This window comes from Cenococcum geophilum (genome assembly GCF_001692895.1).
Source record: "Cenococcum geophilum 1.58 unplaced genomic scaffold K441scaffold_11, whole genome shotgun sequence".
NCBI lineage: Eukaryota > Fungi > Ascomycota > Dothideomycetes > Gloniales > Gloniaceae > Cenococcum > Cenococcum geophilum.
Window position 1 is genome coordinate 871,509 of NW_027137569.1, and position 27,097 is coordinate 898,605.

Sequence of the window (27,097 nt, forward strand, 5' to 3'; positions counted from 1 at the left end):
TCACCCCAAAAAAGCCCATAGAAACAAAAGTCACGATGTTAGAGGCTATTTCGGCACCAAATATGTCGGTCGGCCTCGATCAATTCAACAGCGCCATGGGCGCTGACAAGGATCCTTTTGAGGACCAAAGCGACAATCGGTCTAGCAGCCTCAGTGAGCTTGGGGATGGCCCAGATGAACAAGATGAGCCAACTCCTCAAGCGCATTCATCTGCAGTATTCGATGACAACGACTCTGAAGCTGAGACCGAGCGACTCGAAAACACCCCTCGGAAGCTGCTCCGCACGGCAACTGAGACAACAATGGCGTCCGATAATATTGTTGAGAGAACTCCTAGCAAGCTGGCAAACGCACTATTACTAGATCGGGACGAGTCTGGCCCACCGTCGCCCTTGGCCATGGTCGTCGATACTGCTGCAGGAGAAATCGCCGATAGAGACACGGACATGAACTCAGTATCTCAGCACCTTTCCGCAGCAGCAGGCTCTGAGGCAGGTAGCCCCGCAGATAGTAGCGGGCGGAAACGAAAACGGTCAAGTCCCGACGCCAGTTCTGTAGACGAATTGCGATCGGAAGAGCCGGCCAGAAAACGAAGCGGCACAACCAGGAGCGAAACGCTCAATAGTAACCAAATGTCGATGGTCGATGCCGCAGAGCAAGCAGACATGGATGAAGATGGTGACATCAATGGTGAACCTGCGTCGCGGCCTATAGAACAGGAACTAGACTTTGAAGAAACAGCCATGGAAGCCCCAGAGGAAGTCGTGAATGATATAACAATAGCAGCAACACTCACCAAATCGAAGAGGGGCAAACGGAAAGGAAAGAGAGTAGAGGAATCCAACGATACAAACAGCGACCTAGTCGCAAATGCTGAAGGTCCCGAAAGCGGCGAGATGGCCGAAGGAGAAAATGATGACGAGGATGGTAACGCACTGGATGAAGAACGTAAGTGCATGAAGCTGTGTAACATCGGACAACTGCGCCTGGGGATTATTGGGTTCGCTACTAATCCCTTTCTGTTGCAGTGGCCAAGAAAAAGACTGCAGTCGAGTCGCTGTCGAAGATTGAGAAGAAGTTCAAGATCTTTAGAGAAAAGTAAGCCAGCGTCATATTTATCCGTTTGAGAGCCTTATAAGCTTGCAACTGCTAATTTTTGATAAACAGGTGGTGTGATGAAAGCCTCGCGCAGCTCAGCAAAGAGCTAGAAATGCTCAGGCAGCCCGACTGCATCCACCCTGAATATCTTGCAATGGTGCAGTGCGTTAATGAGCGACGTGCTGAGAAACTCGTGTACGAAAGACGACTTTTCGATTACAAGCAGAAATGCCTGAACACAAGAACAGTAGCAGAGCGCCATCAGTTGCATAGCCAATACTTCCAGACTGTGCGAGAGATTAGAGAGAAGTACATATCAGAATGCAACCAACGCATATACCAACTACAAAGGGGCCGAAGACAATTGGGCGTGGAGGAAATCGACTACGCCTACTACCTCCCTGAGAAACGGTCCCAGCAGATACACCACCAAACTGCGTTTAATCTCGAAGTTTCAGTCCTTTCTGGAGTCGCCAAATATGTCGGGTTCCCAGCTGCGCCGGATATCACTCCTGCACGACCGACTGATGTTGATGACGACCTTCGCGCAATGAAGGTGAGCTCCTACAATCGTCGACTCCAAGGCATAGAGCTGATTCAATTGGCCTAGATCCCCACTCGACCTGCTCCCTTACAATATGTTCGATCATACAATCGGCCTTCTAGGGCAGATGAGGCTGCTGCCGAAGAACAGTTTATTGAGCAAACTCCTTGGGCCAATCCTCAACATCCCGCTCATCATCAATCCCACTATCAAGGCATCTCAGCAGCGCCATCACGAGCAGTAAGCCAAAACTTCCACACGCCAGCCGGACAAAGACGCATGGTGGATGTCCATGTGCCGAATGGGTCTGCTTCAACCATTGACATGGTATCCAATCCGCCATCCTCAGCGGCAGCACTTGGCCAAACGGTGCAAGACCACATGCAGCAACACAATGAAGCTGACTCTCCGGTCTTACAAATAAAGAGAAACTCAAGCCGAACAAATGGTCCAAACGCTGATGGTCGTCGAACGCCGTCTGATACGCCTGGGTCACAACCGCGCAATTTCGCGAGCATCGCAAGAGAGTCCTACTCAAATAGCCACCACCTATTTTCCAGTCCAGCCATAGCTCATGGAGATCACGTAGCTGAAGATCGTGAGTCTTCCCAAGCCGCTTCAATCGGCCGACGTTGGAGTGGAAACGGTATGCGGCACCTTACAGCTGCAACACCGCCTGTCAGAGCACAAGAACAGTCCAACACTTCTACAGTTTCGAGCAGAAATGAGCCGAGCAGGACGTCATTGCCACAGCGTGGCGGCCTTAGTGCCGTCAGTGTAGGAAGTGGAAGTGTTCTTTTCGGGCGGTAGCACTGAGCTTCTTTTGGATTCGATTTGTTCCTTACTGAGCGATATTATCTCCCACTGCCCTAGCAACATGATCTGATATGTTAGGCTATTGGGGTCTCTTGGATGGCCTTGGGTTACGAGCATGTCTCAAGACAGTGTGCTCCATCGGCGTTTGCTTCTTGTTGCTTTGGAAAGATACCCAGGATAGCTACGGGCGGTTATCTGGCGAGTGGTGTCATCTTCGTTTATACATGGAATTTTAGGGCCTAGATTTCCTTAGGCTAGTGGGAGGTCGGACTGTCTTGATACGTTGGTTTGTGACTATCGGATGATTCTCTCTTCTCTTTCCTTTTCTCAAGAACTTATACCTAGGCTTGGCATAGACGGGCTTTTGAACGATTTGATGAGCTGTCAGATGTTTGCGTCTGCATGATCGTAGCGTAGTGTTCTGGCTAGTTTGCCTTGAACGCGTCTGTCTGAGGGATTATAAATGTTCTGTCTTCAAATCTAGCGCCTTAGGAACTATTAATACCCAAGATTACGATATCTGTGTCACGTGACTGCGCGAAATTATTTCATACTACCTTAAAACACTTCCATAATCCTCGTCCCCTTTGTCAATGTGGCACATTTCTTGAAGCACCAAGGGAAAACCAACGACTTGGTATCTCATGGGGGTTGAGGCATTGGGCATGGCACATAATGTTGCCGTTGCTGGACTCTAAAGGGCTTCAGCCTCTGAGATTTCTCTGCGCCCAATTCAGCCGAGCAGAGGAGAATTTGGACGAAAAATACCACCAAATAAGGAGTTCAATGAACCAGCCGGCCCTCTAAAACCAAAAGCCATGGCCACCCTGCTTGAGGTAGAGGATGCATACCCTGGCGTTGGGTCTTCTCTTCGCGATCTGTTCTTCACTGGCGTTCTACGGAACGATGAACCTGCATTGTGGAAGTACAGAGAGGATGCCTTGGATGATCAAAGGAAGTATTGGAAAAAAGTGTTCTATCCTCAGCCTCAAATGGAAATGCCACCTGAAGAAAAATCCTTCGAGGTGACACGTGGGAGTGTCAACGATCAGCAACAGCAGCAGGGGCAGGGTCCGGAAAGTACACCTGGAGCAGAACCGGAACGCAGACCAGTTCTCAACCGGGCCGCTACCCTAAAACCCCAACAAATAGTAGACCTTTGAAATTGTGGTAACATATTTTAGTGATATTAGCGACCATTCCAAGCTCTCTTGTGGATTGCCATACAATAATCTTACACTATTTACTACTCTGCTCTGTCAATATTAATAAGTCCACAATTTTGTCCCAGCACCGCTAAAAGATAAGGTACAAGATACGCAATTAAAATCCTAGCATAAGGACATCATGCCTTAGCATATATAAATGACTTAGCTCAATCGGACTGCATTTCCGATTATCCCTCCCAAACCCCTCTCCTTTGTTTCTAGTAAAAAGTTCCTTCCTAGGGAATGGTAAGGGAACCGACTTCTGTACCATTTACTTTTTTAGGTACTTACGTCAATTCAGAGGGGATTTTGCTTTACCCAAAGACGTCCCTTCCAGAATACTTTACGCGTATTGTGAAGGAGGTATGCAAGCTATGTGATATATCGAGAAGACTTTAATTGCTGCTTTCAAGTCAATCGCGGAAAAGTTATTGCTCGGGGGTCGGCATAGTCTCCTTGCCAGCTTCAACATCGGCGTGAACGACTCGTGACATGCTGAGGTTGGCTCCGAGAGTCAAATAAGGCTGGGGCGTGATAACCAAATGCGGTATATGATGATCATACTGGGAGAAACACCACCTCAAGACGGCTCGGCTTTCCAGTCGGATCTCAATGCAAAGCTGCGCGCTGTACTCCGTAAGCTCATGCGGAAACCCACGTAATAGCGTTGGAGTCTAGATTGAGTGATGTAGGATTTATTAAATATAGGACATTTCGAGTGAGGGCATCGATATGAGAATATGGACGTAGAATGGGATTCAGAAAGATACTTTTTGGTGTTAGATGAATGATATATTGTCGACCGAGTGGCGATTACGAATTGTCGTCGTCAGCCTCATCAGTCTTCGCCACCTACCTCATGTATATAATGAGGCTCTAGAGCCTCTTGCAATAAGACAGAGTTCTCATTCCTGATCGTCCGGTCAACATATATAATCTGCGTTAGTTATACTTCAAAGTATGAAGAGATAAACAAATGGCGCTAATCGGCTAAGGGATAGTGTTTGATGAATGTAAGAACATGTCCTACAAATTCAAAGGAGATCACCATATCTAAGGGTATGTGAATGCAATCTACGTCGCGAGACGTGCGATTTTGGGGACCTAAGGAGTTGGTGGATGAAATAAATATGAGAGGAATGCCACGACATCTCCGCGAACCAAGAGAAAAAAACTCAATTTCCCTCTCTTCTATCTTCTGAATGCTCTGAAAATTCTCCTAGAAAATTTGTTGGGATTGGCGAAATGGACCTATGTAAAGGCAGAGACGGGCTGGGAGAAGCGCCTACAGAATTCCCATTTGGTGACACTGGCGAAACAGCTAGCCCTCCGGACATCAGAGGCACCACCTCTGCATCATCTAGTCTCTCCGAGTTCTCCCGAATTTGTGCAGCCCTGGGGCTTCCAGTGTCCTGGGGCACTTCAATATATGTGTCAGGGTCATGGTCTCCGGGGGGATTTTCGTTCCTCCTCCTCTCTAGTTCTTCTGCCGTCAACTGTGACTCCTGTGCATCTACCTCCCACGGCGGTTGCTTGGCATTTGTGACCTTTTGCTGGCGTCTTCGAAACCAAGCGAATGCTGCTATGAGGCCGAGACCAAGTACGGCTGCAGGTACGCCGATACCAATACCCACTTTTGTACCTGTAGACATGGAGGAGGATGGAGAAGAGGAAGGCTGTGCAAGTACGATAAACGTTTGGGTCGGTCTTTTTGAGGTCGAAGTAATTGAGTCTGTGGGAAGATCCGTCCCTGAATGGACCATGGTAAATCGCGTAGAGAGTGTACTACCACTTGGCTCCGGTATAGAGAAGCTGGTCGGGGCTCCTGTAATATAAACCGTTTCGGTGATGGGTTGGTTCGTTTCGGCTATTAAACTGGCATTGACATAGAACGCACAGCTTTCGAGGCTCTGACTCTGTCAAAAGCTGTAAGTAATTGAGCTCTGTAGGCACATAGACTCACCTACGAGCTCGCAGCAGTAAGTATAACCATACTGATCTAGCGCGCAATAGTGGTCCGAGCCACAGGAGTCTATCGGTAGATCAAACGTAAGTTAGCTCTTGGTTAGGTTCGGAGGCCGTGTATCCTAAAGGGTACATACATCCAGAACCATCGGGACAGCAGACTTCGCCGAAATCAGGAAAATAGCACGAAACTATTGTAGGCATAGCGTTGTCCATGGTGCATATAGAAGCGTTATAGCATGCATCCTCACAGGAACTCCCTGATGAATCACATGAAACAAGATTTGGCATGGATATATCTGTCTCATAATTAAGAGGGGTTTGCTCGCTGAGGTAATATGTGGTCTCAGGAGAAGACGCGGACGTAGTACGAGAACTTGACGTAAATGGAAGAAGCACGAAGAATGCGCAATGGACGAAAAGCATCTCGACGGTAGGATAGAGAGTTAGAAAGAAGTGCTCCGGAAGAGAAGAGTATTTGCAGTTCAGAATTTGCCGAGCCATGTGGCGCACTGCCACACTGTCGCAGCAGCAATGCAGCTACCCCTGTCGCTATGAAGGAGGCACAGGAGACAGGCTGGATCAGATCATCTCCTTTAACGTGAATGGAGGATCATTTGACCTATGAACTTCGGGATCGGAAGATAGTCAGAGATCATGACCATGGGCAGCCTAGTCATATTTGCATAAGGAACATGAGCTGAGAGTATCAGGTTGCCATCGGCATTGGACATGGGGCTGGGTGACTTCCCGTAGGAGCGGGTAGGCGCTGCGGCGTAGTATATTCATGCAGCCAAACAGAAGCATAGCAAGAGATTGGTCTAGATTGATGTCATAAGTCAGTCTGAAGAAGAGATGAGCCTTGTGGACTGCATGAGCTCACACAGCCCCATACTTCCAAGTTGATGTATGGAGTAAGTCTTCGCGGATTGTTTGAGGGTGATGTTCAGTCTGCGATGCTTGGCAGAAACACGGACCGAGGACAGGAGGACCCAGGGCTGCCATCAGTATTGAATATTGAAGATTTTTGGAGTTTAGGTGGTAAATATAAAGTAGATATATCGGTAAGTGACTCTTGGCCCTCCTTACAGTACGTGCGCATTTCAAATTTGGTATAAACTCATAGAAAGTAAAAATTACCGAACATCAAATTAACGTAGGTAACGGGGTTTTGACCACTCGGTTGGCCCCTCATCTGGGGACTCTTTGTCGCTTGAATTGCTTATGTCATCTTCCTCCCTTCCTGCGGGTCCTTACCTCAGAAGCTCAGACCAAGAAATCGATTGCGGATATAGGAATATCCGCACCGTCCGCTAAGCTGATTTAGGACGGTAATCGTTTTCTTGGTCTGAGAGACTTTGGCGAGATTTGTAGGAAAACCTAAACACAGTTTATATGAGAAGACCTCATCAACTTTGACGAAATTAATCTACCCTCCCACAATACCTGTCGACATAAAAATTATACCAAATTATAGAGAAAAGCCTACTCTATAAGTTATGAGATCTTTAGCTCCTTATACGCACGCGACGTTGAGAGGAATTCGTCGCTGTAGAAGCCCTAATTCTACCTCTGCACCGCTGAGCCGCTCAGTAAACACCAACGCTGAACGCTTACGCCCACGCCGCCAGCCCTCTACGTAGAGCTGTGGAGCTTTGCGAGAGCTCTGCGGAACGAAACTCAGGGGGAAACCTGCACGGAGCTCTACCAAAGCTCTGCACGAAGCTCCGCACGAAGCTCTGCACGAAGCTCCGCACGAAGCTCTGCACGAAGCTCCGCTCGAAGCTCTGCTCGAAGCTCCGCTCGAAGCTCTGCACGAAGCTCTACTAGGGCTCTGCACGAGGCTCTGCCCAAAGCTTACCCCCTAGTAGTAGCAGAGGCACTCTAGGCCAAGGGAGGATATTTTCAAGGAAGGACCCAACTATAGCACCTACTAGGTATTGCAATAGCTTTAAGTAGTAGATATCTACATATCTATATAGTTTTATCAATATCAGTAGACTATTTAATAAGATATAATATATGGTCATAATTTTAATAATGCATTTTTTAACTTTAACGAAATTAATGTTAGGACTAGGCAATAGCCGTATTATAAAATTCATACCATTTAGAAGCCCTAAGTCTTAAAAATATTGTATTAACTTTTGGTAATAATAATACGTTATATAAATGAATAAATTAGATATCCGCAATCTCCGCTTGGCGGATTTTGGTCATGATTTTAACAAAACTCGCCAAACGCTCTCAGACGTGATTTTGCAAGGAGACAGCGTAGCTGTTATTCCGACGCTAGCCAAAAAAAATCACGTCTGAGCTCGCTGAGGTAATGCGGGTCCTCTGTCACCTTCTTGGCGGCCTCCTGGAGTTGTTTGACAAGAACCGCAGCCGTAGCGGCGGCAGTAGAGGACTTTTCCGCCCGCTTCTGGAGCTCATCCGCAGTCGATTATTTCAAAGTTGCATAATTGCTTTGGAGTGGGAGGAACTCCATGGGCATTCGCGCAGGCTGCGATATAAGCCGCCTGCTCGCCAGGCAGTAAAAGCAGCTTATATACGATCTTCCGCATCCGGTGCTTGAGGCCAGTGAGGCATAGACGTAGATTGGTAACGTATTTCGTGGAGTTAAGGTGTGGAAAAGTACCTGAGAAAGTCGATTGTTTACTCCTGAAGTGGCAGTATACTTCTTTAGGCAATAAGCTAGCTATAAAAAGAAAGCGGTCTGCTAGCGCGGTTATAACTCGGGGAGCGGCCAAAACCCCGTTACCTACGCAAGACATCGCGCACAACATCGTTAATTTTAACGATTTCTACCACCCCCCTACACCTTACCCTTAATCAACGCCATGCCTCCCACATCTACTAACATAATTAATGACAACGATATATCCTCTTCTGCCATTTCTGAGCTTAATTCCGATTAGTTTACCCACTCTGGCGGCCGACGGGAGGCTTATGGCGACGGATATAGCACGAGAGGCTTCTGAGCTCTTGGCAGAATCTAGAGAGCAGCCAACACCTACTACACCACGCCAAGGATCACGAACTTAACGATAGCGGTGGGGGTGTACGGAGCCTACTTTTAATTAAAACACCATGCCAAGACTGTACTACATTCAATATTCAATATCTTTTCAATACTGAATTACTATTCAATATCAATATCAATACGGCCTTATACTGATATTAAATATTAATGGCAGCACTGGGAGGACCCCACACCCCTGACAAACTCCACCTCTTCATGCCAATTACATGCCAACCAGTGCTCTTATTAATATTCAATATTAGAATAAGGCCGTATTGATATTGATATTGAATATTAGTTCGATATTGTCGACCTGAATCGAAGTTCCTTACTACCATCGTAATACTGTCTGACGACCTAGATCGTCTATACGAACTATGTCTCAGTTGTCTCGTATCTTGAGCTCGTATGTCTCATCGAACGTCTCATTACCTGTTTCTATTAACTATGACCTACTGAATGACGACGTCGTCGTCATTGTATTTGGACCTACCTGATGTATATAAGAGAGCTTCTAGAGCCCTCTTTAATAAACAGAGTTCTCATTCCTGATCGTCCGTTCAACAGATATTGAAAAGATATTGAAAAGATATTGAAAAGATATTGAAAGATATTGAATATTGAATAAGTATAGTCTTGGTATAGTGTTTTAATTAAATGTACGCCCCGTACGCCCCTAGGCTGCTCTCTCGCGATTTCTTTCTTACCACTATCGTTACCTTCGTGATCCTTGGCGTGGTGTAGTAGATATTGGCTGCTCTAGATTCTGCCACGTAGAAGTAGCTAACTAGCGCCTTCTATGAGGCGACTTTATAGTGGTTACATTTGGTATAGAGTCGTTTAACGCGTCGTAGTCGCTCGACGCGTTGTCATTGCCGCTAGGGTAGGTAAACCGATTAGAATCGAGCTCAGAAATAGTAGAGGAGGATGTATCATCGTCCTTAATTACGTCGGTAGATAAGGGAGGCATAGCGTTAATTAAATATAGAGTATACCGGGGGTGCAAAAATCGTTAAAATTAACAATATTGTACGCGATGACTTACAAGATTTAATTTAATACTTAGTACTCCGTAATTTTTACTTTCTGTAGGTTTACCTAACAAATTTAAAATGCGCACGTATTATAAGGAGGTCTAAGAGTCATTTACTAATATATCTGCCTCAACCCTACCACCTTAACTCTAAAAATCTTCAATATTTAATATCTTTCTGTCAGGTGACGAGGTCACCTCGCCTATATGTATTGTTCCGCACAGCCGTGCCTGGCGTTAAGCCAGTCACTCGCTTACCTTTTGCGGGTTTGTGTGGCTGAGTGGTGCGGAGCTTATCACCTCACACTTTCAGTATTGAACATATCGTATTGATATTGATATTAAACGTTCAATATTCAATATTCAATATCAGTAATCAATATTCGATATTAATAAGAGCACTAATGCCAGCAATGATTCGAACATCATATTTTATCCTTTAAGCTGCCATATCACAACGGGAATAACGAGGTGGTCTCTGATGGTTCTGAGGCGAACCTGTCGATTCAGGTTGGATTTAGCCTATACCCCCTGTTTCAGTTACATACCCCCCCTGTACCTGCATCTACTTTATGTATATATAGCCTCTTTTTCTACATAGATCAATCTTTACACGAGTCTTCCTTTTCTTACAATCGGTGCACGGACTACCGATCGACAGAACCTTTGAGTACCATCAGAATTTTGCGTTGGGTATTTAACTGAGGTGAGAGATTGAATAGTACATATAGTAAGTATCCAGAGGTATAGCCAGAAAATATTGTTACTTTAGCGGACCAAAGACCTTCGACAGCCGCTGCTTTCGGAAGTGGGGAAACCTTGTGATGAGGGAAAGTTTCTTGAAGTTACACCATATTTTCGCGTTTGTAGTCTGGACAAGAGTAAGAGCTATCTTTTAGTCAAGGCCAAGAAGGACCACACAGAATACAAGGAGCTCTCCAAAAAAATCTTCATTGGATGGGAAAGGGTCCCCGACCACATGCAAGTTATCTCTAATATCGAACTCCTTTCGACGAGACCACTGTACAGGAGTACTGTATCAGAGAACGTAGTTCAAGTAATTTGTGAGTATGTCAGAGTCTATCTCTAATCTATAAGTGGCCGTGGCATTCAAATTATTCCACACAGCGAGACGCTGGAAAGACCTTTCCCTAGAGGGTGGTGGTCAGGCCGACAATGCCTAATGGTCTATGCAAGTTTGGAAGCGGATTATACGATCCTTTCGACTATTCCAATGAAGGACTTGCTCCCACAGATCAAGAATGACATACACATGGGACACGGACTAACCAAATGCTTTCAGCTAAGGCCAAGCGGCGGAGCACACGGCATAAGACTGAATATCAAAGTACTAGAAGAATGCTGATAATCCTCATCTCCATCTTCGTAAATCGCTGGTGAATACTATCATCGTGTGAGTGATGTTGATATATCTGATTGATGATGAAGTTCAGGACATTAATTTTTTGCAGCGTATCGTATTCCCCACTTACAGGTGATAATGATTACAGCAAAGCCCTAGAGGCTGCAGGGCATCCTTAGTTCCTCTGTTACCAGAATTTCCAACCGGCTTACCCATACATTTCCACCATGACCCCACCCTGGCTTTGGGAGACCCAAGATTCCGAAGAAATCTAGTGTCTATGCATGTGTTCTTCGGTAATGGGAGGATCTAGGAGCCACCGAGGGAAATTATATAGAACTTACGGGCAGGCTAAAGCTAGCCTTCGGGTGAATTCCGTAACAATTGAATATGGCAAGAGCTTGGCGGTTAAATTTTAGCTTGTCCGTTGCAATTCTTAGACCTATAATTCTTCCCTTTCAGAACGGATTAGAATGGTTTTGTTCTTCCTCTTTCCTGGGTCGACAGTCTTAAGAGGCAGATAAGCGAGGGAATTTAGGACTAGACAATAACACCAGTCAGCTTGAGTGTTGAGGTGAGAGCTGGCAGGGTAGTATTTTCTAAGTATTGTCGGCGACTTTAATGTCCTCTACTTAGTGTCTTCCTTGTGCGCATCTTCCCAGTACCGTTTTAGCAGTCCTTTTCGCAGGAGATACGTGATGGGATATGTAATACCGGTTGCCAAACCTGCGTTTGGTGAGGGTTGTCATCAGCTAGCGACCGCTCGGAGGTTCCTAGAAATTTGCTTAGAGCAGTACGTATTTCATTTGTTTTGGCTACGGGAATATATGAACTTCTGGGTGGAGAGAAGATTCGCGATTTCTTGACTCTCAATGGAGAATGAAATTGAATATACGGGAATAGGAGTTTTGGTGTGGTGTCTGCCTGTGCGCTTCCCTGAATCGGCTAAGGACGCGTATGAAACAAAGTAGCGGTGAACAGCAGATTAATCCGTCCAGACTTGACTGTCATGATACTTAGAATGCTATTGAATCATACAGACATACAAGTTCTTTCAATGTTTTTCTACTTTGAAGCAATCAAGCTCATGCTCATACGCATCTCCCTGTAACTTCATCATCATCTCTCAAAACCTGTCCCAATGGCTGTTGCAAAACATGGTATACGCATCTCTAGATTTAAGCAATTCTTCATACTGGCTGTGCTTGAGCCTCGGATGCCGCTGGGCTTCCTGTATTCCGTTGAGAGCTGACGGAGTAGTCGTTCAAGAAATCTGGACTATTCTCAAACTCTTCCTTCACCTGGACAGAATATTAGTACTCACTAAGAACACCTCGTAGTTTTCTAACGGTAGAATGGACTTACGATGTCTAGGCCTCCAACCAACTCTCCGTCAACCCAGAGCTGTGGGAACGTGGGCCAATCCGCGAACTCCTTCAACCCTTGCCTGACCTCGTCATCGGCCAGAATATTGAAGAATCCATATCTGATACCCTTCTCACGCAGGATACTCACCGTCTGCCGACTAAATCCACACTGTGGCGCGCTCGGCGTCCCCTTCATGAACAGCATCACTGGCGCCGCCTTAACTAAATTTCCTAGCCGCTCAAACAACTCTTCCTTACTTGTCTGCGTTCCCGACGGGTACTCCGGCGCGGTCTTGGGATTTGAGGCGGAAGGTGCATAGGACGCAAAGTTCTTTGCACCACCTGTAGAGCCATTGCTGCTCTCTAGTCCCGCCGATTGCTGTGCGGGTTTCGTGACAGCCTGTGCCGGCGGCAAGCCTAGCTTTGACGAATCACCCGTACTTACTCCAGCGTGCTTCTCAACTGCCGCGCGTACCTTGGCGGCATCCGATCCGGACACTGTCTCGAGGGTTTGGCCGTCTTTCTGCAGCACAATGTAGGGCACAGCGGTGACCTCGTACTGCTCAGACACATCGGGTAGCTCTTCCGCGTTTATGGAGAGAAAGGCTAGAGGCGCGTCCGAAGGATAGGTGCTCGCAAGTGTGGAGAGAACAGTGGACATTTGCTTGCATGGCGCGGCCCATGGGGCGTGGAAGTAAATGATGAGGAGGGTGGAAGGAGGCAGAGAGGATATGACAGGCGCGAAGTCGGTTTCGGTGAGAATTTCTTTAACTGTGGCCATAATTGCCGGTCTTGTGAGACTTTTATGGGTGAGATTGGAAGAGCTGAGATTGCTCAAGGACGCTTTTGTGCGCTGAACAGTGCAGAAAGTAGGGTTTCTCTTCTATAGCTTCTCAAGAAGAGGGCAGTAAACTAAGCAGAAAATTTTGTGATGTCAAAGTAAGAGGAGAAGAATGGTCTCGTATAAAAGCAAGCGGTTGGCTGGTTGATAATGGTTGGTGATCTGATATGATTGATTAGTCGCGAAGAAACTGACGTGCTTTCGGAACACCCCGCCGAAGACACCCAGGGTCAAATCCCGAGCCCCGCGGAAATGCCCTTACCTCAGCAGGCCCAGACGTTGGTGCGGATTTTCAATCGGTCCGCAAGCTGACTAACCACATTTGTGCTGCACCACCGGAATTACGTCTGAGGCACTTTCACAAAGTTTATTACGCGCTCCGACAATATCTACGATTTTCCCTATACAAATCAACGAATCGCTCAACCACGACGGCTTAAAATACTACTAAAAGTTCATCGATTAGAGAGATAACCCAATATTTTATAAATATTATGTTTAAATTAGCCCACGACTATCCAAAGTTAAGATTATTTTTACTAAAAAAAAAACGTTATTAAGGATTATCCCATACGGGGCTGAGAAAGGCGCAATAAAAAAGTGGCCCGTGCGCGAACACCAAAAGTCTCGCGATTGCAAGTGGGTAAGACGACGACGACCTCTAAGGACTTAGTATGGCTCTGAAAACATGAGCCTTGCTAGTGGAATCGCCTTAGTCAAATTAAGCCACGATAGAGTTAATATTGGGCTTTAATTTATTAGTACAAGGTTGAATTTCAAGTCTATGCACGGGCCTTCTTATTGCGCCTCAGCCGCGTATGGGATAGAAGTAGCTATAACGTTGCAACGGGTATATATATAAGGCTTTAAAATTAATTAATTATAAAGCTAGTTCTTGCAATTATTTTGGGCCTATATACAGCCCTTGACCTTACATGGGTAGCTTTATTAACTTTGTTAAAGATTATATATATCTCTATATAAATTTGGGCAACGGACGTTACAACGGACATCGCAACGGGCGTATATATAAGGCCCAAAAGGTGACCGATTATAGAGCTGGTTCTTGCGATTATTTTAAGCTTATATGCAGCCCTAGACCTTACGTGGGTAACTGCTCTACATACAAATAAGTTGCGTCGCTTAATAGCGATATCCGCTAATTGATTCTACGGTCTGAGGTTAAAACTGCCCAAAATTTCTGCCGCTATTTACCGCTCCGAAAAATATCTCCAATGCTTCAATTTCGTCCATTGTGGGTTTTGTGCTCGATACAGCTCGCAACCATGTTGCGCGAAATGTAAGCTCACCAATCTGCTTCTTTTAGTATCCTCATCGTACGTGGAATTTACTGCTAATTGTTAACTACAGAAAGCCCAAAAATGCTCGCTCAAAGAGAGCCCTCGAAAAGAAGGCTCCTCAAGTACACGAAAACCCCAGAACTACCCTCTTCCTCCGTGGTACCAGCTCCTCTCAAATCCTCCAACTTGCCATGATAGACCTAATCGCTCTTAAACGTCCCTTCGCTACCAAATTTACCAAGAAGAATGAAATCCACCCATTCGAGTCTGCTACATCCCTGGAATTCTTTTCGGAAAAGAACGACGCAAGCTTACTAGTTTTCGGGCATCATAGCAAGAAGAGACCACACAGCTTAACCTTTGTCAGATGCTTTGATCATAAAGTGCTAGATATGTTGGAGCTGTATATTGATCCGGAAAGCTTTCGGACGCTTAGCCAGTTCAAGAATACGAAGTGCGCGGTTGGACTGAAGCCTCTAATTGCATTCTCTGGAACACCATTCGAGAGCCCTACGCAGACAAAGTATACACTGGCTAAGTCTTTGCTACTCGATTTCTTCAGGGGTCAAGAGGCGGGTACTGTAGATGTTGAAGGACTGCAGTATATGGTGCATATCAGTGCAGGCGAAGAGGTCGAGGGTGAACCTGCGCCGCAGATCCATTTGAGGGTTTATTTAATTAAGACAAAGAGGAGTGGGCAGAAGTTGCCCAGGGTAGAGGTTGAAGAGATGGGCCCAAGGATTGATTTCAGGGTTGGCAGGGAAAAAATGCCCGAGGAGGCCGCGTGGAAGGAAGCGCTCAAGAAGCCTAAAGGCCTTGAGGTATTTTTAATTATTTTGTTGTGATCTTGGGAGAGCGCAATGCTAACAATTCAATTAACAGCCAAAGACAAAGAAGAATATCGAGACCGATATCATCGGCGATAAGGTCGGCAGGATACATGTGGGCAAGCAAGATTTCGGTAATCTACAGACTAGGAAGATAAAGGGTCTTAAGAGAACTCGAGGTGAAATTGATGGAGACGATGAGACGTTGCTCGACGAAGAGGATACGGAAGAGGGCACCAGCCCAAAGAGGGAACGCCGGTAACTCCCAAGCAAGTGTTCCAGTATTTGCATTTGCAGGCGTTGGGCAGGCAGGCTTCACAGCCATGGAAGTTCGGTGTTTCATTGTCACATGTTGGATTGCGTGGAACAGTTCTAGTTATGAAATGTGTTTATCTGTGGTTGTGGTGCCTGTTCTACATAGGGTATCGAGTATGGCGTGGAGAAACGCTCTAAATGATGACTTTTGAGGCTAAGCTCTCTATATGCACACGTGAAGCTAAGGAAAATCAAAATCATGATGCTTCCTCTATGGTCCTTTTCGGCTCAACTGCTTTCACAGGTTCTGCCTGAGAATCTAGTTTATTTTGCACAATGCGCTAATGAGCTGTTAGTATAGGTTCTAGCCAACAGAATGGTTTGAGCATGGATTTACTAGGAGATTGCGGAGCAGAACGACAATGGTGACTTTGCCAATTGCAGGGACGTATATTGATGCCTTCTCCTTAACTTCAGGGCTAAAGTTCTACATAAGCTCGTTAGTAACATGAACACAAGTAGGATTTGGGTCACCCTCACCCTCTCGCTCGAGAAATTAATGCATACAGCACCTTCTCGGAGTAAATGCAGGGGAACCTTGTATTTGTCCCCAGGCACTCCGCTAATGACCACGTCGCTCAGTGGAAGACAATTCTCTAGCGTCCATCCTGGCTTCTCCACCACCTCATGCCTCTTCTTTCTCAGACCTTGTCCTCTGGTGAATTGTTGTACGTCATTGATATCCACCGAATAGACGCATGCTCCATCGTTTGCTAATAGTGCCGCAAGTGGCCGTCCCACCACTTCACTCCGGTTAATTACCGTGATTGTATGCCCGTGCAGTCTGTTCCCATAAAGCAAGATTGTATTATAGATATGAAGGTGCTCGAGGATTTTGATCACTGCAAGCGGAGTGCAGGGCAAGACGCTCTTCTTCTGGCTGTGTGAGTCAAGAAATCGGATGTTCTGGTACATATTAAAGATATATCGATGAGATAGTCCCTCAACGTCTTTAGAGATATCGACAATTTGCTGGAGATATTGGTCTTGACGATTGTTGAAAATTGGGTAGTAGACTATTATGCCATCGACGGCATTGTCATGGTTTGCGGCTATAATAGCATCTTCGAGCTCTTCGCGGTCAACTTCGCGGAGTTGGAATTCGAAGCCACTTTTACCATGGGAGCTTGTCAGTTTCAAGGTGCGTAGATATTGTCTTGATATAAAAGCCACTTGTGATAAGTCCGAAAGACGAACATGCTCACTTTTCGTGACAAGTTTTCCCGGTCCACTCTGCATAAACTCTTGCGGCTGGATCTGCGCTTGACAGGAATCCGACTAATAAGGGCTTCCAGTCAATTTGTTTCAGACCCTCTGAAACTTCCGCCAGGAGGTTTTTCGCAATTGTCCCCGCGAGGACTACTTTGCAATGTGTGGTATCGACCGGTGCGGCGGACATTTTGGTGACAATTGAGGAGTGAAATAGTGAAAACCACTAAATGTGCAGAGTAAATAGCCTCATGACTACAAAAATAATTTAATGTCAACGCGACATTGCACAAAAACCGTTTCATTATTTTATTTTTTTCTGCCCCACATCCGACATCGGATAGAGATAATCCTACGAATCAGATATCGGCTAATCTTTCGTCATCGGGAAATCGCTGCTTGGCCTTGCTCTTTTCTGCTTTGCGACTCGATATAGACCGTGAGGATGTCAGATATACAAATCTACCTCTTGGAATTTGACAAGAACAAGAAAGAGGCTTCTCGTATAGCCGAGCAATCATCTACACGTACTTGAAACCATTCGACATCCCAGAAGACGTCGCTAAAATGTGAAATAGGGCTCCAGAACAACCAGCTGAAGCTTGTGGAATTAATAGAATCCCTGGGGGAGTATATCAACAATGAAGAACCTACTATTAGAGCTAAGGGTATACCATATTAGCACCGTCTCTACCTCTTAAGTGTATACTGACATTCGTATAGCCATGGCCTACCTCGCAGAGGTACTCGCATTCATTCCTCCAAAAGTCTTATCGAGGCACCAACGTACGTTCCCCACTTTCTAAACAAAAATATATACTTCCGCATAAAGTATACGGGGATAGCATGGGGAAGCTGTATGCTGAGAAAAGGGTATAGGAAATCTCCTCGGTGACTTCATACTCTCCCGAATCGCCGACGACAGAGAAGGGTTAGGATCGTGTGCTAAGGGGTTACTGGCACTAGAAGAGCGTGGCAAATGGGAAAACGAAAGAGCTGCGAATATTATGGAAATGTTGGTGCCCCTCCATCGATTTATATATTGGGTTCGTTATGTGCTGACACTAATAGGCTCATCGACAACACCCATCCGCTGCGACAGTACAAACAACAGAGCGAGAGATATCCTATTTTGACTCTTATAGATACTTTGATGGCAAAATATAGAGGGGGTACGGTAGACTAAAGCCCCCAAAAGCATTGATATATATGCTAACCTCCGCGAAGCTTTACGAAATCTACACGATACAAACCCTGACTTTATGTCACGATTCATATCCTATTTTGACGGCGAGAAAGACCCTAGAAATTTAATGGTTGTCTTCTCAATATTGAAAGTCCCCATGACCGAATGGACGATTGAAGCAGATGCCCAAGTGAGCACTAACTGTTCCTGTTGTATCGCCTGTGACGCTTATGGTTTCCTAGGAGTTATTTGATTCTGTATTTAATTACTTTCCCATAACATTTAGGCCTCCTCCAGACGACCCATATGGCATCACTGCCCAGAATCTAAAGGATCGTTTACGGGATTGCATCGCTTCCACCGCCGATTTTGCACCGTATGCGTTTCCTGCTCTTTTAGACAAACTAGACTCAACTTCTATGAATACTAAAGTATGTCGGTGATGGTTATAACATCCATACTGTACTAATGGTTTTTAGAGAGATGTACTCCAAACCGTTGCCTCTTGTGTTAAAGAGTATGGTCCCCGAACCGTGTCCTTGTATTCAATTACGCTATGGGATGCCCTCAAATTTGAGGTGTTAAACGCACAAGAAGAAGATCTAGCGCAGGAAGCTCTTTTAGCATTGGCGGAAATTGCTACCGCCCTCTCTACAGGATCAACCAGCCCATTGAATGCGTATCTAAGACCAATTACAAACGAGTGTAACGAACATCTTGAAGACGCCCCGACGAAGCAATCTCAAGCGTCAGGACAAATTTTGCACACAGTTGCCAGCGCGTCCCCGGAAGTCACAAATGTGGTTCTTTCCATGGTCCTGCCTAACCTCTTCACATTGTATCAGACGGCTGACACGTTGGCTAAACGAAGAGGCCTACTCGAGGTTTTGGTTCAATTGATTCGCGCGAATATAGAGGTTTACGGAGAATGGCGTTCAGTAAGCAAGCTTGCTAGAGACCAAGCTGCTAATAATGCATTGAATAAATTTAGCACCCAGGCGCTGGAGGTAATGATCGGTGGTCTCTCCATGGCTCCAATCAAAGAAGTTTCGTTCCGCTTGGTGTGTGTCAACGGGCTTTCGCAGATGACAAAAGTACGGCAAGTGCTTGGTGATGAAGACATCGTCAAAGTAATTCAGCTTTTCCACAACGTCGTAATCGCTGAAGAATCATACGGCAAGGATGAGATGAAAGAAGCTGCAATAAATGGTCTCGTTGAGATTGCTCATCAGAAACCTCAGCCGGTAGTCGACAAAGCTTTTCCAGCCTTCATGGCTCAGCTGCCGGACATAGATGTGGATGGCTCATTATCCTATGTCCCAGTACTCGAAGCATTTGCAAAACTTGGTAGTGAAGAAAAGATATTTGACACGGTTATCCTGCGGCTGAAGAACAAGCTCAACGCGGCAGTCAAACAGCAAGCCTCGTCAACGTATTTAGTGGCTTTACTCTCCGCTATGCTCTATGCGTTAAATCAGGGCGCGGCTAAGCTCGAGCAAGACACGGAAATCTCTCCCTACTACCAAGACATCGTTCTGCCACTCTTGTCTCAAGTTTCTAGCTCAGCTGCATCGCATCAAAAAGCTTTCGACGATGAAATTAGTCTTGATTTGGTAGGACGGATATGCAACATCATTATTCGACCTCAATCCGTTGATCTTCAAAGCAAGATCTCTGGAGAATTATACTCATCATTCCGCGGACCTTCCCAGACCGACATCCCTCCATTCAATCTCGAATCCACTCCACAACAAACTAGATGGATGGTGGTTTCCGCTCACTTACTCGCTGCTCTTCGTAAAGACGCAACTCTTCCCTGCGATACCCAATATCTCCTCCATTCCTTAGTCCAGTTTTCCCAGCAACCATCTCTATCACCACGAGTACGTGCTGCTACTCTCTGCCAGATTTCTCTCGTGGTAAATAAATTCATCCCGACTGCATCACTCAAACCGACCCTCGAACCAATTCTAAATGCCCCCATGGACCTCCTTAATCCATCTCATCTTAACTCAACCACCATTCGCACAATCTTCGCTGTCCTCAAAGGCCTTGTTCTCCGCAACAGCACCCTCCTCTCAACACTCTACCCAGCCCTCCTCTCCTTCCTCTCCATCTCACCCCACTCCGCAACCGTCGCCCACGGCTTCACCACCCTCCTCCAACCCGACGACCTCCTCACCAAAGCAAACCACTGCACGATCTCAGGCCTACACAGACAGAAAACTTTCAACCTCCTGGTCCCCAGCATCGCCGCCTCCTTCCGCGATGCCGACAAGGACATGAAACCAAACTACCTGATCGCACTCTCCGGCGTGCTGCGCTGGCTGCCCTTCGACATCGTGTCCGAAGAGCTCGGCCAGCTCGTCCCGCTGCTCCTGCAGAGCCTGGACCTGCAGGGCGAAGACGGCGTCAAGGAAGCGGCCGTGGGGACCCTCACGTCCGTGCTGGCGCAGAACCCGAAGGCGGTCGAGGAGCATGCGGGCAGTCTCATCGCACGGCTCCTGAACACAGTCACTGTTAGTGGTGGTGGTGCGGCTGCTCGATCAGGTGCTGCTGCTACGCCGGCAAGGGTCAGGGCCGTTGCGCTGAAGTGCCTTGCGATGGTGCCGGCGCAGCTGAGGCAGGAGATCGTGTTGCCGTATCGGCGGCAGGTGGTGAAGAAGTTGACGGACGCGTTGGATGATAAGAAAAGAGGGGTAAGAGCTGAAGCGGTGCGGTGTAGAGCAAGGTGGCTGGAGGTTGATGAGGTGTGGGAGGATGAGGATTGATGGAAAGGTGACGAGGCGCAGGATATAGAGAGGGGTGAAGGATTGAGAGGAGTTGCATGGGATTGCATATCTAGTTCTATTGGCTTGTCTGATGAGGTTAATTTTGGATGGGATAGAAGGGGATCGGCTGCATGGATGGATGAGGGCATTTGGATCATTTGGTGATATGGTGGAATGAATGAATGCATGGCTGGCTGGCTGGTCTCTGAGATTGCTCTTGGTTTGCATAGGAGAGCTTGTATCTGTAGTGGTTCTATGAATCAATGTGTCTATTTTGCAACTGCACTGCGTAAATCCTGATGCAATCCAATCGTGACTTCGGTGGGCTTTCCTTTGGAGCTTCAGAATGCTCCCAACATCAAGCCGTGTCAGTAAATAATTAGGGAAGATCCGGCATACTCACTTGAGATATTTTTAGGATTCAATCACCAAATCAACTATTTAGGCCAGGTGATCTATCAGAATCATGTAGACCAAGTAGGACCGATAATCGATCTCGTGGCAACAGCATTTACGATTCAGTAATTGGACTTGTAGTTTCAATATTGGAAACAATATATTAGATAAAATCATCTCACACCTCCGCTATGCTAAAATGAAAATAGGGACATCAGCCACACCTTTTACTCTCGCCCTGAAAGCCACTCAGCTGAATCGCTACACAAAGATCCACCAATGCAGCATCTGAAAAATAGCCACCCCGGGGTAATCTGAGAAAAAAAGCATCCACCCTGAGAAAAACGCCGGAACTGATGCCGTCGTGAGAATATAGTACATGCATCGATCAAAAGTTTCCGCCCTGGCTCGTTGAGAAGATGGTCATGAAAAAAGAGCACATAAAAACGAAATATTCGTTGTTGCAACTATCATCTCCCCATTTTCAGCGCGATGAGCCCAGAAACCCTCGCTCTGTAGCTGGTAGTGGTGGTGGCACACTCGGCGGCCCAGCCTCGCTCTCAAACACTCTCCTGCCATCTGCTGGTCCAATATCCGCCTCATAATTAACCCGCTCTAGTCCTCCCTCCGGGCCGTAAGGCGGTCGTGCTGGCCTCTCTTCGTAGTAAACGTATGGACGATCATCATGGTGTGGGTCGCCGCGGTGCAAGGTGTCGCGATTGTAAGACACGGGTACGTAATGAATTAAGTGGTCGGACTCGCCCGAGGGGCGATCCGAGACGTATCGGTTGGTCGGATGTGGGTAGGGCGCGCGCACTTCGCGGGGCTCGCGGTGCACGCGGACGTATTGGTAGGTGTGAGGTTCGTCGTAATCTTCTACGAAGGTGGGAGGAGGAGCATCGGCTGGGTCGCCAGTATAGCGATAGCGTATGGGAGGAGCAGGGTCATCGATAGGAATATACTCGCGGCGTGAATGCCTAATTTGGTGGTAGTAAGGGTCCTCAGGATAGCCTTGGTCGACGCTGTGGTCTCGTGAATAATGGCGCTCGGGCTCTGGATCTGCGCTGGGTTGTGGAGTTTCCTGGTCAAGGCGGCGGCGCTGCTCATCGTATCGGTCATACCTCCGTTCGTATCTACTATGAGAACGGGTGATGCTGTTGCCGCGAGCGTATGGCTCTTCGCGGGCAGCACTCATGTATCTGGCATATCGCGAAGGCACATGTTCCATGTGTCTTTCTCTTCGACGGTATGAGCCAGGCCTTCTGGATGTGCCTCCGGATTCGGGCGTTGGTGGTCGGTGGCCATTTTGGCGAGAGTCTTCGTATCTTGATCCATTGGAGATAGGGGGGACTGGCGTCACTTGTAGGCTTCCTGGTTGAGGCATGGAATCTAGATGATCATCTGCGGGTGCTGGCATATTCGGTGGAGGGGGCGTATATCGCGATCCATCCTCCACGTCTGCTTCAGCAGCCCATTTCGCTTTTCTCTTCTCCTCTTCTTCTGGACTGTTTTGCTCAGCTATTTTAGAGGGGTAGTTTTCCCCAGGAACCAACTCATTTAAGAAACGTTCTGCTTCTATTTCTGCCTTGGAGGGCGATGGGCTTCGCTGACGGACATTAGCACCTCTAGCCAGGCGGTATTCACTACGCGGCCCATCATCGTCTCGATACCGAACCTCTCGAACATAAGGATGCTCTTGAGGATCGAAACCTGGACGGTCAGAATAAACTACTCCATTTGGGCCTGGAACATGGTAACTTTCACGCTCAAGGATTACTGGACGCCTCTCTCGGATGCCTTCATAGACGGGTCCGGAATCTCGGATTGATCGTGAGCTTGAAGGACTCAATTCTGTAAAACCATGATAGGAAGGGCCATTGCGCTCATCATCTACGGGATCCCTGGCAAGCTGAATATGTTGACTGTCAGCGCCGAAATTGTCTCCGAAGCGATTTTTCGAACCACCTACGTAATATCTCTCCGCAGAGTAAAATACGGGCCTACGCTCATCCGATGGAGGACTCCAGTGATGCGATGATCTCCTGTGGGTGGGCCTCATAGGATGCTTTGGCTCTCGGGGTAGGGCCGGCCGAAAGGGATCATATTCTTCTTCGCCTGGCCTTGGGATGACCTGGGGCGAACGTCCATGTGGAGATCCATTTGACGGAGATCCCGAATTTTCTACTGAGACTGCAGGAGTCCGCCTTGCATCGCCGGCTTCCTTTGGGTCCTTTGATCCAGTACGAGAGGCCGACGAAATACCAGTGCTGTCCACTACCCCAATCCTTGGCAACGGTGTAGGAAATAGTGTAGGAAAAACTCTAGCTATAATATTCAATTTGTCATCATCCATTCCCGGAGCGTGAATAAAGCCTAATATAGTCCTGTCACTAGGGAGCTCAATCATGTCTTCCTTCCAGTCCGAATGGGGGTACTGTTGGCCATTTTGATACTCTGCCCCAACTCCAGGTCTGTCAAGATGATCTGATTTGAAATGAGAGAATAAAGATAGAACGCTGAACGTCCTTCTCTCTTCAACTCGAGACAGATGGGAATGAATTGAAGATTGGTGGGGATATTGAAGATGACATGCTTTGCAGGAAAGGCCAGTGGCAGACTTGAGGGGCTTGAGGGAAGAATTGCTTTGAAGAGCGTCTATGAAATGATCCAAAAGAGGTGCGTGACTGAATTGGAGCTCAAACTTGGAAATTACATGCTGCATCACCACATACACCCTCACGCTATTTGGAAGATCCTTGATTCCGGAGGTGCTTGCCCAGACGTCTCGAGCTATTTGCTCTAGTTCTCTAACTTGCTCCTCGTAGAGAGTTGTACGATATTCAGGGTGAGACACCTCGGCCTCGGCTTCGGTCGTAGCAGTGCCAGAAGGAGCCTGGTGGGGAGACGTATGAATTCCAGCACCATATGGGTTAGGAAAACCTGGGGCATTTCCTTGCATGGAAGGGTTTAGAATACCTGGCATCGCGGGAGACATTAAGTACCCAGGGTTGACAGGAGCTGGAGCATAAACAGAAGGTGCCATTGTCTGATAGGAACTATAAGTATCTATGGGCTGTGGCGGTCCATATGGCTGTAGAGGCATAGATTGATAGTCGTAATTCGGTCCCGGCATTACGTTTGGAGGAGGTGGTGGTTGAAACGGCCCATTATGTTGACTTCTATACGGATGACGATAGGGACCAGGGCTTGCCTGTGGTAGATGAAGCGGCAGATGAGGCGTGGATGTAGTTCCCCGAGAATACCCACCATAATAAGGAAATGAGCCGTGTCCTGAATGTCCATGGCCTGTGCTAGGGGGTATAGTGTGAGAGGTATTCCGGGATCCATTTGGGTCTGTCTGAAAAGGCGGTTCCTCCGGCCATTCTGCTTCTCTCCAATGGACGACGATATTGCCCACACTGAAAGCATTAGTGTGCTTGGCGCCATAATGTTGGATGACTCCTTCGAATCCATAGAATCTCTGGGTACCTTCGCATCCGTTGCCATTGCAGAGGAAAAGCTCTTTCCGGTTTTCTGTTAGAGGCTTAATTTTGTTATCATATACCCACTTCATATTTTCCAGGATCAACTTCTTAGGAGGGGTCCGGTTCAATGGGTCCAATCCATCCTCAGGGGCAGTATTGGAAGAATCTTCATGCTCCTTGGCAAGGTCGGCATAGAACCTCTGGCGGACATAGAGCAACAACTCAGCAGCAAACCTAGGACTATTTTCATCATCAATTGCTTTGCTTGCCCATTCTTTTGTGGTGAAGTCATCAGCGTAAGAGCCGAGGCGGTCACGAATAGGCTTCTGTGAATCTTCCCACTCGCGATCAAGCACTTCTTTGACTTCCTTAAGACTAGCATCCTGTTGACGGCGGTCAGCAACCCTGTTTTGTAAGGAAGCTGCATGTGCAGCACGTTCAACTTCAGTCTGCTCTGCTACTGCTCGTTGAGCAAGTAGACGGGGTTTGAGCAATTCCCATCCCTGATGTGTCATTTGCTGAGAGATTTGAATTGCGGCTTTGAATGAGTCCATATGTCGTAAAACGTTGGGTGGAATGGGAGGGGTGAGAGATTGACAACGGCGTTCGATGTCTGCTTTGCGGGCTGCTTTTGCTTCGTTGACATCATGAATGCTCCGCTCTGTTTTATGCGGATGGAATGGAGCTGAAGGAGTCGGCGCTGGAAAAGGAGGTTGAGATGTCACTGCCGGTTTCGGAGGCAATGGCTGGGGTGCTATAGCTAAAGTTCGGTTAGGATTCGGCCTACTCAAAGATTCCTGCGAAAAGTCTTCTTTGTGGAGAGAATCCTGGCGCAGCGGCCTTGAAACCAATTCTTGCAAAAACATCGGACACTTACTGGTTCCCGTCGACCCACTTACGCTAGGGGTAACAGGATGGTGAACTGGCGATCCCGTTTGTTGGCGGTATTGTGGTGATGGAGATGTTGACGTTGAAATAGTTGTTCTTCTAGAATCTTGATGCTTCAGCCACCACTGATATTTTGTCTCCCAGCGTTCCCAGCGCTCCGAATTGCTCATCGTCTCTTTGCCCCTTGATTCAAGTCCTTTGAACCATTCTTCTGCTGCAGCAAAACCTCGACTTTGGGCTTCCTCGAGCTCACGCTGCATTTCTTGAACGTGCGGTTTGTAATAGTATTTCGATATCTCAAGGTTTGGAGGAGATGTAGATGATTCATGGAGGGCGGCCACGGGAATGAGATTAAGGTCGGATGTGATGAATGCAAATGGAAGCGCTGGAAGGAGTACCGAAGCTGAAGAAAAGAAAAGCGTCTGCTCCTATAATAATCATTTATACTTAGATCTTTAAAACTTAGCATGATAAACATACCTTGTCGCAGTTGTCAACCAAACATTTTCCACATGATCGAATCCCGAAGGACCATGCTATGCGGACTCCATTTGGGCCAGGAACCTTATCCCAGAGCTTATCTCCAGAGATAGAATGGTCTAGCTTTCCGCAGAACTGGCATTTTTTGCCCATTATAAGCCTCCACATTTCCAGCTCAGACATTCCAGGAAGAGGTCTGGGAGGCTTTGTGGGATGTGCATTGCGGACGAAGGACCAGATAGACTCTGGTTTGAGAATAGTGAGGCGATCAGAAGTAGGCCTTGTATCAGACACCAATTGGGCGTCTGTAAGATAGGAATGGAAAGATCGATTCACCTGCAACAATCGACCGAGTGTTACGGGAGAGCAAGAAAGAAAGATGTTCTGCCAGATTTCTGGCGGAAGTCCAGCGCAACAGGAAAGGATTGCGGAGGGGGAATTGGGGACATGTAGAAGCTTGCGCTTCTTTTCAAAGGTGAATTCGAGAGGCTGAGCCTTGCGCTTTGTAGAAGTCGATCCATCCTGAGGATCCTTAGCAGGCGCGTCGGGTTTCCTGTCCGACTCAGAATACAGATCCGAAGATGATGCAACGCTTGCTGTGCTGGGTTCTCGCTCCTCCATAGCGCCTCCAGCTCATCTCCCGGCCCACCTCACGCGAGGATCTCCACACACGGTTCGTGGTAGGCTGGCAACATGGAGGGTTTTGTGCAAGATACGGGTAGCTGAGATGTAGATGGGAGGGTTTGCGGCATGAGAATGCAGCAAGAGATCAAGCGGTGGTGTGGCGAATGAGCGGTCTGTTGAAGAGCAATGAGCGGCGTGAGAGGCGGGTTGGGCACAGAAGATGAGATAGGTGCAGATGGCAAGGCAGAAGAGAGTCGGGAGGGTCTTGGATATAAGGAGTGGGTGAGCTTCACTTTCCTCAAGTGCAGTGGGAGCGAATGATGGCAGCAGAGAAAGTGAGGCGGCAACGAGAGGA

The 27,097-nt window shown here is 47.2% G+C and overlaps 8 protein-coding genes across 8 annotated transcripts; 4 read left to right on the top strand and 4 right to left on the bottom strand.

Moving 5' to 3' along the window:
* Positions 1-35: 35 nt before the first annotated feature.
* K441DRAFT_675459 (uncharacterized protein) lies at positions 36-2,452 on the top strand (the record flags this gene model as incomplete). The annotated part of the gene is made up of 4 exons (XM_067650856.1): positions 36-948; positions 1,029-1,098; positions 1,168-1,654; positions 1,709-2,452. The coding sequence occupies 4 exons, from the start codon at positions 36-38 to the stop codon at positions 2,450-2,452; spliced, it is 2,214 nt and encodes a 737-aa protein (XP_067506451.1).
* Positions 2,453-3,276: 824 nt separating this feature from the next.
* On the top strand, positions 3,277-3,621 carry K441DRAFT_675460 (uncharacterized protein; the record flags this gene model as incomplete). Its single annotated transcript, XM_067650857.1, has 1 exon — positions 3,277-3,621. The coding sequence occupies one exon, from the start codon at positions 3,277-3,279 to the stop codon at positions 3,619-3,621; it is 345 nt and encodes a 114-aa protein (XP_067506452.1).
* Positions 3,622-4,841: 1,220 nt separating this feature from the next.
* On the bottom strand, positions 4,842-5,847 carry K441DRAFT_675461 (uncharacterized protein; the record flags this gene model as incomplete). The annotated part of the gene is made up of 3 exons (XM_067650858.1): positions 4,842-5,582; positions 5,634-5,698; positions 5,769-5,847. 3 exons carry the CDS (start codon positions 5,845-5,847, stop codon positions 4,842-4,844), a joined length of 885 nt encoding a protein of 294 aa, XP_067506453.1.
* Positions 5,848-12,242: 6,395 nt separating this feature from the next.
* K441DRAFT_685647 (monothiol glutaredoxin-like protein-4) lies at positions 12,243-13,200 on the bottom strand (the record flags this gene model as incomplete). The annotated part of the gene is made up of 2 exons (XM_067651909.1): positions 12,243-12,353; positions 12,418-13,200. The coding sequence occupies 2 exons, from the start codon at positions 13,198-13,200 to the stop codon at positions 12,243-12,245; spliced, it is 894 nt and encodes a 297-aa protein (XP_067506454.1).
* A 1,319-nt stretch (positions 13,201-14,519) lies between these two features.
* K441DRAFT_694587 (Brix-domain-containing protein) lies at positions 14,520-15,866 on the top strand. Its single transcript, XM_067652732.1, has 3 exons — positions 14,520-14,560; positions 14,632-15,382; positions 15,444-15,866. Exons 1-3 carry the CDS (start codon positions 14,547-14,549, stop codon positions 15,648-15,650), a joined length of 972 nt encoding a protein of 323 aa, XP_067506455.1. The 5' UTR covers positions 14,520-14,546; the 3' UTR covers positions 15,651-15,866.
* On the bottom strand, positions 15,707-17,185 carry K441DRAFT_656278 (NAD(P)-binding protein). The gene is made up of 4 exons (XM_067647986.1): positions 16,909-17,185; positions 16,184-16,814; positions 16,041-16,130; positions 15,707-15,984 (listed from the first exon to the last, which is right to left on the bottom strand). Exons 1-4 carry the CDS (start codon positions 17,100-17,102, stop codon positions 15,901-15,903), a joined length of 999 nt encoding a protein of 332 aa, XP_067506456.1. The 5' UTR covers positions 17,103-17,185; the 3' UTR covers positions 15,707-15,900.
* Positions 17,186-17,319: 134 nt separating this feature from the next.
* On the top strand, positions 17,320-21,140 carry K441DRAFT_694589 (MMS19 nucleotide excision repair protein-like protein). Its single transcript, XM_067652733.1, has 8 exons — positions 17,320-17,439; positions 17,491-17,580; positions 17,636-17,698; positions 17,792-17,927; positions 17,984-18,084; positions 18,140-18,288; positions 18,341-18,529; positions 18,578-21,140. Exons 1-8 carry the CDS (start codon positions 17,358-17,360, stop codon positions 20,867-20,869), a joined length of 3,102 nt encoding a protein of 1,033 aa, XP_067506457.1. The 5' UTR covers positions 17,320-17,357; the 3' UTR covers positions 20,870-21,140.
* Positions 21,141-21,395: 255 nt separating this feature from the next.
* On the bottom strand, positions 21,396-27,045 carry K441DRAFT_656280 (uncharacterized protein). The gene is made up of 3 exons (XM_067647987.1): positions 26,119-27,045; positions 25,628-26,066; positions 21,396-25,510 (listed from the first exon to the last, which is right to left on the bottom strand). Exons 1-3 carry the CDS (start codon positions 26,737-26,739, stop codon positions 21,750-21,752), a joined length of 4,821 nt encoding a protein of 1,606 aa, XP_067506458.1. The 5' UTR covers positions 26,740-27,045; the 3' UTR covers positions 21,396-21,749.
* Between the last annotated feature and the right edge of the window lie 52 nt (positions 27,046-27,097).

What these genes read in the sequence shown, in the direction of transcription:
- K441DRAFT_694587 (XM_067652732.1), top strand. An exon ending in AGAAGCCTAAAGGCCTTGAG is followed by an intron (nt 15,383 to 15,443) that starts GTATTTTTAATT and finishes TTCAATTAACAG; the next exon opens with CCAAAGACAAAGAAGAATAT.
- K441DRAFT_656280 (XM_067647987.1), bottom strand. Translation starts at nt 26,739, where the DNA reads ATGGAGGAGCGAGAACCCAGCACAGCAAGCGTTGCATCATCTTCGGAT. An exon ending in TGGTTGACAACTGCGACAAG is followed by an intron (nt 26,067 to 26,118) that starts GTATGTTTATCA and finishes TGATTATTATAG; the next exon opens with GAGCAGACGCTTTTCTTTTC. An exon ending in AAGTGGGTCGACGGGAACCA is followed by an intron (nt 25,511 to 25,627) that starts GTAAGTGTCCGA and finishes ACCGAACTTTAG; the next exon opens with CTATAGCACCCCAGCCATTG.
- K441DRAFT_656278 (XM_067647986.1), bottom strand. Translation starts at nt 17,102, where the DNA reads ATGTCCGCCGCACCGGTCGATACCACACATTGCAAAGTAGTCCTCGCG. An exon ending in TTAATTTCTCGAGCGAGAGG is followed by an intron (nt 16,131 to 16,183) that starts GTGAGGGTGACC and finishes GAGCTTATGTAG; the next exon opens with AACTTTAGCCCTGAAGTTAA. An exon ending in TTCTGCTCCGCAATCTCCTA is followed by an intron (nt 15,985 to 16,040) that starts GTAAATCCATGC and finishes ACAGCTCATTAG; the next exon opens with CGCATTGTGCAAAATAAACT.
- K441DRAFT_694589 (XM_067652733.1), top strand. Translation starts at nt 17,358, where the DNA reads ATGTCAGATATACAAATCTACCTCTTGGAATTTGACAAGAACAAGAAA. An exon ending in GATGGCAAAATATAGAGGGG is followed by an intron (nt 18,085 to 18,139) that starts GTACGGTAGACT and finishes ACCTCCGCGAAG; the next exon opens with CTTTACGAAATCTACACGAT. An exon ending in CGATTGAAGCAGATGCCCAA is followed by an intron (nt 18,289 to 18,340) that starts GTGAGCACTAAC and finishes ATGGTTTCCTAG; the next exon opens with GAGTTATTTGATTCTGTATT.